The 10236-nt window shown below is 60.3% G+C and overlaps 1 protein-coding gene across 6 annotated transcripts in view; it reads left to right on the top strand.

Annotated features, from left to right (window-relative positions):
* Positions 1 to 2023: 2023 nt before the first annotated feature.
* Positions 2024 to 10236, top strand: part of LTBP3 (latent transforming growth factor beta binding protein 3) — a 20118-nt gene continuing 11905 nt past the window's right edge. The window contains exons 1-11 of one of the 6 annotated variants that reach the window (XM_030811196.1): positions 2024 to 2768; positions 5992 to 6321; positions 6469 to 6671; positions 6841 to 6946; positions 7115 to 7207; positions 7389 to 7511; positions 7962 to 8120; positions 8211 to 8396; positions 8804 to 8820; positions 8894 to 8966; positions 9144 to 9242. In XM_030811196.1, the coding sequence (XP_030667056.1) occupies positions 2450 to 2768; positions 5992 to 6321; positions 6469 to 6671; positions 6841 to 6946; positions 7115 to 7207; positions 7389 to 7511; positions 7962 to 8120; positions 8211 to 8396; positions 8804 to 8820; positions 8894 to 8966; positions 9144 to 9242 (1708 nt within the window). In that variant the 5' untranslated portion in view covers positions 2024 to 2449. The remainder of the gene's footprint in view (positions 2769 to 5991; positions 6322 to 6468; positions 6672 to 6840; positions 6947 to 7114; positions 7208 to 7388; positions 7512 to 7961; positions 8121 to 8210; positions 8397 to 8803; positions 8821 to 8893; positions 8967 to 9143; positions 9243 to 10236) is intronic. The other 5 variants (XM_030811194.1, XM_030811197.1, XM_030811199.1 and 2 more) reach the window with 5 other exon arrangements.

The following is a 10236-nucleotide window of genomic DNA, read 5'->3' as shown; positions in this document are numbered from 1 at the left end:
GCCCTGACACAATCCCACTGCAATGAGAATAAAAGCAAATTCCTCACCATGGCTGGCCCCTCCCACCACCACTACACCTTCAGCTCTCCCTCTCCGCCACACCCTGTTGTTCCACTGGCCTTCCCTCAGTTCTCTGGATAGCCTCCCCCTGCAGCCTCCCCCGAGGTCAGATGCCCACAGGTGTGACTCACTCCTACTCATCTTCCAGCTTCCAGTGGAAGACTCTCTTTGTCTCCCAAGTCCCAGCCCTCTCCTGTCCTGCTTCCCTGCCCTTCTCTGTCACGGTACCAGCCTCTGTTGTAGCCACAGTTCTGTGTGAATTGATCTGGTACATATCCAGCTCCCCTAGCACAGCAGCTCCAGGAAGGCAGGACTGGTTCTATTTGTGGCCAAGAGCTTAGGACGTGGTGGAGTCTCAGTTTGTTGGGTGAATTTTTTACATTTATTTTTTAATTTTTAATTTTTATTACCAGTAGTTAAACATAGATGTTGAGTGAATAGATCCCCATCTCACAAGCAAGGAAACTGGCTTAGAGACAGTAAGAATCCAACCCTGGACTGTTTGACTGTGCTGTGCTCCATGGTGAGCCACAGCCAGATCTAGGCAGGGTCAGGACAGGTTCAGATGAGTGTTAGGAAAAAACGAGTATACAATGCTCAGCCCTGTGCCTGGCAGGTGGTCAGCACCTAGCATTATTCCCTACCTCAGTGTGGACCAGGGCCCCAAGAAGCAGGGGCTTGCCCCTCGCACCGCATCCTGGATTCCGGCAGCAGGGATCCCTGGGGACATGTGATTGTCCCTCCCAGCCCTGCACCGCCAAGCTGTACTTACTAAGGGCCCCCCTAAAGCTACCCACATCAACTTACACCCAAAGTAAAAACTGAGAGTTCCTTGGACAGGTGTGCCTGAAAGTGAGTCTCTGAACCTCCTCTCCCCAGTTAGACTGCTGCCCCGGGTGCTGTCCGGGAGAGGGTTTGGTGCCGCCCTGACTTGGCAGTGCTTTTCCTAGATGTGCCCTAGCCGTCCCCACCTCCTGCTGAGTTCTGTGAGTCAGAGACTGAACCCTGGGGTCTCCTGGCAGGCCCCACAGTAAGGCCTGGCCCCCGGACGTTGCAGCCTTTCCTTCCAGACCAGTGGACAAGCCTGGTCTGGAACTATGCTCCTCTCCAGCCATGGCCAACCTGAAGACCCCCACACCCAGCCGCTGCCAGCCCCTGCCCTACGGCCCTGCTGTGCCTCTCTCCAGCCCTTGGGCCCTCGAACAGCGCCCCCCTCCTCCCGGCTGTTAGCCTGGGAAGGGGGCCAGGCCCTGAGCTCAGACCTTGGCGATTCCAGAGTGTCTGAGGCCCAGAGCCAGCCCCGCCAGCACGGCCAGACGAAGGGAAAGGGGGGAGGTGGCAGGGTGGGCACCAGGAAGCCATTCCGAGGGGACTGGCAGGGAAGCTGGGTTCTAGCTATGTTCTTTCTGCTCCTCTTCTGGACCCCACAGACTTCCTCCTGGGACCTCCGTGAGCCCTGGCCAAAGGCTGTCCCCACCCTTGAGCACTTTCCTCAGAGGGGATTGGACCAGCACTAACGAGAAGTTACTTTGGGGCCCTGAGACCCCCACGTTTGCAAGGGAGGCTGGGAAAGAGCTGGAAGGCCTGGGCTCCGGCCCCACCCGGCCTCCATCGTCAGTGTGACCCGGCAGGGCCACCTCTCTCCCTCAGTCTCGGTATCTCGCTCTACGCAGGCCTCCCCGCCCCGCCCGGAGGAATCCGCGGCCGACCCGACGGTCCCAGGTGAGGGCCCTCTGGAAAGGGCCCAGCGCGGCCGCGGGTTCCGGCGGGGGCGGGCATCTGGAGTGGGGACCGTCCCCGCGCCCCCCCCCTCCCCGCAGCCTCCGCCCGCCTGCACACCCTCGCTTCTCCAGGCGGCAGAGACGACGCTTTAAACAAAAAAAAAAAAAAAAAAAAAAAAAAAAACAACTCTGTCCCTGGCCCGGGGCCAGCGTCCCAGCCCCCCTCGCCGCCGCCGCGCCGCGCTCCAGCCAGGGAAAACAACTGCTCACTTCTCCCTGCGCCCTCCCCGCGCGCTCCCAGCCTTCCCGCGGCCGCGGGAGAGGAGCCCGGCCAGGGGGAGGCGCGGAGCGGGCCGGCCGCCCGGCCTTCCTCTCCCTCGCTCCTCCTCTCCGCCTCAACTTGCTCCGGCCTCCTCGCTCCTGCCTGAGTTCGGGGCCTGGGCTGGGCTTCGTCCTGGGGCTGGGAAGTTTCTGCGCTCCCCGCGGTCCAGTCTCCATCTCCGCGCCTTCCGCCGGGCCCCCGCGGTCCCCTCTCGCCCGCTTCCCCCGCTGCCCTCCCTCGCTGCCCTCTACCCTCTCCCGGGGCTCCCGGCCCTCTACCCCCTTCGGGCGCGGGCCCCTCGCCCCGCCCGGGCGCGCCCCCCCTCCCCCGGGTCCTACGGCCCCGGATGCCCGGGCCCCGAGGGGCTGCTGGCGGCCTGGCCCCTGAGATGCGCGGGGCGGGGGCGGCGGGGCTGCTGGCGCTGCTGCTCCTGCTGCTGGGCCTGGGCAGCAGGGTCGAGGGGGGGCCGGCCGGCGAGCGGGGCGCAGGCGGGGGCGGGGCGCTGGCCCGCGAGCGCTTCAAGGTGGTCTTTGCGCCGGTGATCTGCAAGCGGACCTGTCTCAAGGGCCAGTGTCGGGACAGTTGTCAGCAGGGCTCCAACATGACGCTCATCGGAGAGAACGGCCACAGCACAGACACGCTCACGGGCTCCGGCTTCCGCGTGGGTGAGGGCCGGGGGCACGGCTGGGGGCAGGGGAAGGACAGGCACCAGGCCCGGTGGGAGAGCTAGTGGGGTCTTGGCCTTAGAGAGTGGGGGCTGAGGGTATAAAGGGCAGAGATCTGAGGGCCTGGGGGACCAGGGGCCTCAGGGAACTTGGGAGGCTAGAACTCTGGGGGCCAGAGTTGGAGGGCTGCATGGAGGCCTGGACTTTAAGGCTTTGCGTTAGGGTTGGGGCCTAAGGGGTGGGGAAATGTAGAGGTCCTGGATGACACTGGCTTCCCAGAAGGTGCTGTGTTCTGAGCAGGAGCACACAGGGTTTTTGAGGAATGTGAGCCGGGCACAGGAAGCCTCAGAGAAGGGATAAATATTCCCCCCAAGAAGCAGACTTGCTGGAAGAAACAAGAAAAGTCTTTACAAAATGTCTAAAGTAGGGCCTGCCAGAGTAGACACCTGCATTCCCTGGGAGGAGGAGCTAAGGTCAGGGCTGGGGATGGGAGCCGGTTACTGGCAAGGTCTGAGAAGGGAGGGTGTTGAGGCCTAAAAGTAGGGTGCTGGCCTGAAGGTAGGGACTAGTTTGGGGTTCTCAGCCTCTCCTTTTCCAATGCCTCCCCATAAGCTCCTGACATCCTGCCTCAGAGGCCCTCAGGGCCCCCCTCATCCTCCCCCAAGCCCCTACACCCTCCCCAGTTCAGCTTTGAGTCCACCCCCTCCCCAGCATCTCTCTTCAAGGGTCAGGCCTGGGGCTCAGTCATCCTCCTGCTAGGCCCCGTGGGCCAGGCTTGGGGAGGTGTCCCAGCAGTAATTACCCTCCTGGACAGGGTAATTAGGCCAGGCCTAGGATGGCACCAGCAAAACAGCCCCTCTTACACATTCCTATATTCACTCGCCCACTCACAGAGCTAAGGAACCCCACTCATGTGGCTCACATTTGTCATGAGATGGGGTGTGCGTGCGTGTGTCTGTGCGCGTATTGCCTCTGTGTCTGGGGTCATGCCATGGGCATGGTGTGGCACACTGTGAAGTACCCGTCTTTCTGTCGTCTTGGGTGTGTGTCTCTAGTCGCTGTTAGAGAGTGTGTGGGAATGTTTTTTTGTGTTTTTGAGATGGAGTTTTGCTCTTGTTGCCCAGGCTGGAGTGCAGTGGCGCAATCTCAGCTCACTGCAACCTCCACCTCCCGGGTTCAAGTGATTCTCCTGCCTCAGCCTCCCAAGTAGCTGGGATTACAGGCATGCGCCACCACACCTGGCCAATTTTTTGTACTTAGTAGAGATGGAGTTTCACCATGTTGGTCAGCCTGGTCTCAAACTCCTGATCTCAAGTGATCTACCTTCCTCGGCCTCCCAAAGTGCTGGGATTACAGGTGTGAGCCACTGCGCCTGGCCAAATGTAAGGGAATGTTTATGTGAACCTGTGTTGGTGTCAGGATGCGTCTCTGTGTGTGTGACAAGAGGACTGTGGGTGTGAGTGTATGTGTGTCCATCTCCCAGGCTCGCTGGCCATCCTGCCCAGGCTGCTGTCTCCATCTGTGCTGCCCACATCCCCCAGGCTCAGTGCCCAGGCCACAGTGGGCGGGTGTCATTGGGAGGTCACTCTCACCGCTATGAGTGACTCACTGGGAGACAGGAAAAAGAGAATCCTACCTCCCCCAGCCCAGGACACACCCCTCTGCTCTGTGAGGCCTGGCCCCAAGAGGCCAGGCAGGATGGGCTGGGCTGGGATGTGCTTAGCCTGACCCTGAGGGCCATGAATGTGGGCTGTCCCTGTGAGGCCCTTCTGGCATCCAGGAGAGCAGCACCCCTGCCCTCCTGCCCTGGGAAGTGAGGGCAGCCATGGGGTGGGCAGGAGAAGGGCTGGGGCTTTGGGATGAGTCAGAGCCCCAAGGCTGGTAGTAGCATAGGTGGAAGGTGAGTATGGGACAGAAACAGACAGAGGTCCCATCCTCTCCCTCAGTCACTCTTTCATTCATTCCCCCGAACCCCCTGTGGGACCCAGAGCTGAGGCCAGCCTGGCCCTGCCTTCCAGAGTACCCTCTATAAGGAGGCAGACAGACAAGAACATAGCCAAGCAGGTGCCAGGCAGAGCTGGCCAGCGGATGGTAAGGCAGGAGAGGGAGCTCAGGTGGGCCGGATAGGAGGAAAGGCTCCCTCCTGGTGGAGACACTGAGCGAGGAAGGATGAGATCTGCATATGTAGAGAGGGGGGACATGGGGCCCTGTTGTGGAGGGAAGGGCATGAATGAGGCCAGGAGGCAGGCACATTTGCAAGAAGGAGATGGGTCCTGGGGTGTGCAGTGCTCAGGGAAGGAGCAGAGGGGGATGGGTTGAAAAGGTTCTGGTCCATGGAGTGAGCTTCTGCCTGAGGCAAGTTTCTCTGGGACACTGAGATTGTGGACCAGCAGGGGAGGCTGGAAGCCAAGGAGGGGTCTGGGTGGCCAGGCCTGAGCCAGGGCAGGAACAGTGGCCCTAGGGAGGAGGTGAGGCAGGTTCATGGGACATTAGAGGCTGTAACTGGGCAGGGGAGAGCAGGAGGGATGGAGCCGTGGGGGCTCAGCTGTGGATGCCTGGTGGCCAGGTGAAGAGGAGGTGGGGAGGCAGGATGCTGACTTCTGACAGTATGTCCTGGGCAGAAGTGCCTGAGAGAGCCCTGGAAAGGCTGGGGGCTGTGTCTGTGTTTTGAGATGTGGACATCTCTGGCAGTGGTGAGGTGGGGGCCCTAGGATGGTGAAGAGGGAGAGGGTGGAGAGCAGGCAGAGAGGACTGAGGCCTGAAGGAGGGAAGAGTTTAGGGGAGAAGAGGAGGAGGCGCCAGGGAGGGAGCCAATACCTTTGGAAGGCCCAAGGGGAAAGCCAGATCACCATATTATTTGCTTAACCTTATTAAGCACCCTTTGTGTACCAGGCCCTGGGTTAAGCATTTGTACTGCCCTTACCTCATCTAACCCACACATCTCTACAGATGAGGACTCTGGGGCACAGGGAGGGGACATGAGTTGCTCAGGGTCGCACAGCTGGCACATGGCTTAGCGAGGATTTAAATCCTGGACTTGGGACTCCAGAACCTAACATGAGTGTAAGGATGTTGCGGAACCTAGAGAGGGCAGTTTCCCTATGTAGGATGTATCTCAAAACCTGGCTTCCCAAGAGGACAGAGCCAGTGGGTGGCAAGGAAGTAGGGAGGAGGGGAAAGAGACAGGATGTGGGTGAGGGCCTGACCCCCCTCTTCTCCCCAGTGGTGTGCCCTCTCCCCTGCATGAATGGCGGCCAGTGCTCCTCGCGAAACCAGTGCCTGTGTCCCCCGGACTTCACCGGGCGCTTCTGCCAGGTGCCCGCAGGAGGAGCCAGCGGGGGTACCGGCGGCTCAGGCCCCGGCCTGAGCAGGGCGGGGGCCCTGTCCACAGGGGCGCTGCCGCCCCTGGCTCCGGAGGGCGACTCTGTGGCCAGCAAGCACGCCATCTACGCCGTCCAGGTGATCGCTGACCCTCCTGGGCCCGGGGAGGGGCCCCCTGCCCAGCACGCAGCCTTCCTGGTGCCCCTAGGCCCGGGACAGATCTCAGCAGAAGGTACCAGGCAACTGGCAAACCCGGGAAGGTCGCCAGTGGGTGGGCACTAGGGTGGCCAGGGCAGGGCAGGGTCAGCCCTGGAGGAGCTCAGCGCGGTGACCCGCGGCGCGGTGCGGGCAGCCCTGAGGCCACCGCGCCCGCCCCCAGTGCAGGCCCCGCCCCCCGTGGTGAATGTGCGCGTCCATCACCCGCCCGAGGCCTCGGTCCAGGTGCACCGCATTGAGAGCTCGAACGCCGAGGGCGCGGCTCCCTCCCAGCACCTGCTGCCGCACCCCAAGCCCTCGCACCCCCGGCCGCCCACCCAGAAGCCCCTGGGCCGCTGCTTCCAGGACACTCTGCCCAAGCAGCCCGTGAGTGAATGCACAGTCGGGATCGGTGTTTCCTTCTCTCAGGGTTGCTCTGCCCCAACTCACTCGGATAGCAGAAAACTGAGGGGGGGGAAAGAGGAAAAGGCCCAACCCTAACAGGCGGCCCCGGGGCGGGGTGCTCTGTGACCCCACCTCCCCCTCCTTCCCCTAGTGTGGCAGCAACCCCCTCCCCGGCCTCACCAAGCAGGAAGACTGCTGCGGTAGCATCGGCACTGCCTGGGGCCAGAGCAAGTGCCACAAGTGCCCCCAGCTGCAGTGTGAGTGCTTGGGCTCAGGGGGCGTTCCCCATCTGGTGGCCCCTCCCCACCCGCCCCACCCATCCCTGCAGTGGGAGTCCCCAGGTCACCAGATTCCTCTCTACATCTGCTGTGCTCCTCCCCAGTTCCCTCCTCACCCACCCCTGCCAAGCTATCCTCTCTCTGCAGACACAGGAGTGCAGAAGCCAGGGCCTGTACGTGGGGAAGTGGGCGCTGACTGCCCGCAGGGCTACAAGAGGCTCAACAGCACCCACTGCCAGGGTATGGCCAACTAGGAGATTCTGCGGGCTGGAGGGGCAGGCCAACAATCACTGGGGGTGGGGAGGGTCCCAAGGTGGGCGAGAGAGGAGGTGGGGCTGGGGCAAGACCCTAAGGTTCTTGTAGCAGCCTGCTGTCACCCCATGGCCCCAGACCAGAGGGGCCAAACTTCCACTTACCACAGACATCAACGAGTGTGCAATGCCGGGCGTGTGTCGCCATGGTGACTGCCTCAACAACCCTGGCTCCTATCGCTGTGTCTGCCCACCTGGCCATAGTTTAGGCCCGTCCCGTACACAGTGCATTGGTGAGACTGGGGCTCAGGTTCCTGGGAGGTCACAAGGCATGGATGGGAGCAAGGATCAGAGATCACAAGAGATCAGAGTAGGGTTAAGGGTTGACTGCAGGAGGAACAAGGCCCAGAGCCAATAGGATCAGGGATCTGCGGGGTCCGGGGTCACATGAGATCTGCCATTAGCAGTCACATGGGGTCAGAGATTACATAGAGTCAGAGTCATGCAGAACACAGGCTTGATGAATAGGAGTGGTGACGTCCAGGATAGCTAGAATCAGGAGTCAATGGGGTCAGTGGTCACATAAGTTTCAGGGGTCACATGAGTTCAGGGTCATATGGGGTCAGAGACCACATGGGGGATCAAGTTGTCTGGGCCGGAGAGGCAAGGTCTGCAGCAGCTGGGCAGAGGGACGTGGGCAATGAGCAGGCTCAGATGCCCATGCCCCCCACTGCCCCCTGCAGCAGACAAATCGGAGGAGAAGAGCCTGTGTTTCCGCCTGGTGAGCCCTGAGCACCAGTGCCAGCACCCACTGACCACCCGCCTGACCCGCCAGCTCTGCTGCTGCAGTGTCGGCAAGGCCTGGGGCGCACGGTGTCAGCGCTGCCCAGCAGATGGCACCGGTGAGTCAGGGTTACCCAGGGGTAGGGGTTCATAGGTCCATGCACCTGTCCAGGAAATGCTCACTTTTGTGTCTGCTGTCTTGACTGCAGCTGCGTTCAAGGAGATCTGCCCAGCTGGGAAGGGATACCACATTCTCACCTCCCACCAGACGCTCACCATTCAGGGCGAAAGTGACTTTTCCCTTTTCCTGCACCCTGACGGGCCACCCAAGCCCCAGCAGCTTCCGGAGAGCCCTAGCCAGGCTCCACCACCTGAGGACACAGAGGAAGAGAGAGGTCTAGCCTGACCCCTTCTGATCCCTGACCCATGCCGAGCCCCTAGGCCTGACCCCTTGACCCGTGATCCACAGATCTGACCTCACAGTCTAACCCCCAATTCCTTATCCCTGACCCATCCACTGACCTCTCACCTGACCCTCTGACCCCTGACCCAGATATTTGACCCTGAGCTATAACCTCCTAAGCCTTCTACAGCCTGACCTGTAACCCAAGGCCCATCAACCTGATCATGTGACTACTATGCAAACACACCCAAACCCCAGAATCTAACTCCTGACCCTTGACCTGGAGACATGATTGTTGAACTCCCAGAGACCCTAACTACAAATACTCAGCTGCTGATCCCAGATCTGACTCCCTTCTCCCACCCCAACACTTCATGGCCCCATCTTCTTCCCTTTTAGGGGTGACCACGGACTCAGTGAGTATAAGAACCCAGATGGGAGGGGTGGGCAGGCGAGGGACAGGAGGGCTTATGCTGCTGTCACCCGCAGCCAGTGAGTGAGCAGCGGTCAGTGCAGCAGAGCCACCCAACTGCCACCACGTCTCCTGCCCGGCCCTACCCCGGTGAGCTGGGCACTGTAGGGATGAGTCCTCAAGGGCTAAATCACTGGGTGGGCGGGGAGTTCACAGTTTAAGTACTCGGGGACAGTCAAGCTGGGGTGGGGCACCGGACCAAGACTGAAGTGGAAAGAGAGGCTTCAGTCAATATCGTCTCTGACCAGAGTGCACTGCCGCCCGCAGAGCTGATCTCCCGTCCCTCGCCCCCGACCATGCGCTGGTTCCTGCCGGACTTGCCTCCTTCCCGCAGCGCCGTGGAGATCGCTCCCACTCAGGTCACAGGTAAGGCCCGCCCAGCACAGCCACGCCCTGCCTAGGCCACGCCCCCAGTTTAGTTTTCTTTCCTCCCCTCCCGCCCCCAGGCATTCCCCAGCGCTAATAGGCTAGCGCGTATCCAGGGCTGAGCACTGGGGAAGCCTGGTGAGCACCAGAGATCCCACTGCCCTAAACGATCCAGGTAGTATGGTGGTTAGCCCATTCTGAGGGAGTTCATTCATTCAACAAATACTTATTAGTGTTACAGGTCTTTTAGAATTTGTGTAGCAGGTTTCCCAGTTTTTTTTTTTTTTTTTTTTTTTTTTTGAGACAGAGTCTTGCTCTGTCGCCAGGCAGGAGTGCAGTGGCGCAATCTCGGCTCACTGCAGCCTCCGCCTCCCGGTTTCAAGCGATTCTCCTGCCTCAGCCTCCCGAGTAGCTGGGATTACAGGCATGCGCCACCACGTCCAGCTGATTTTTTTTCGTATTTTTAGTAGAGACGGGGTTTCACCATGTTGGCCAGGATGGTCTCGATCTCTTGACCTCGTGATGCGCCCGCGTCGGCCTTCCAAAGTGCTGGGATTACAGGCATGAACCACTGTTCCCAGCCCATAACCGTCTTTCAAAATCTGTTCAGAAAGCCTTCTATCATTGCCACCCTACTTATTATCACAACTCTCAGAATTCCTTCCTTCTACTCTGATTTTTTTTTTTTTTTTTTTTTTTTTGAGATTGAGACGGAGTCTCGCTCTGTCGCCCAGGCTGGAGTGCAGTGGCGCGATCTTGGCTTATTGCAAGCTCCGCCTCCTGGGTTCACGCCATTCTCCTGCCTCAGCCTCCTGAGTAGCTGGGACTACAGGCGCCCGCCACCACACCCGGCTAATTTTTTTGTATATTTTTAGTAGACACGGGGTTTCACCATGTTAGCCAGGATGGTCTTGATCTCCTGACCTTGTGATCTGCCCTCCTCGGCCTCCTGAAGTGCTGGGATTACAGGCGTGAGCCACCACGCCTGGCCCTG

Source organism: Nomascus leucogenys, chromosome 4 (assembly GCF_006542625.1).
Source record: "Nomascus leucogenys isolate Asia chromosome 4, Asia_NLE_v1, whole genome shotgun sequence".
Classification (NCBI taxonomy): Eukaryota; Metazoa; Chordata; class Mammalia; order Primates; family Hylobatidae; genus Nomascus; species Nomascus leucogenys.
This window is presented reverse-complemented; position numbering and strand designations above follow the sequence as displayed.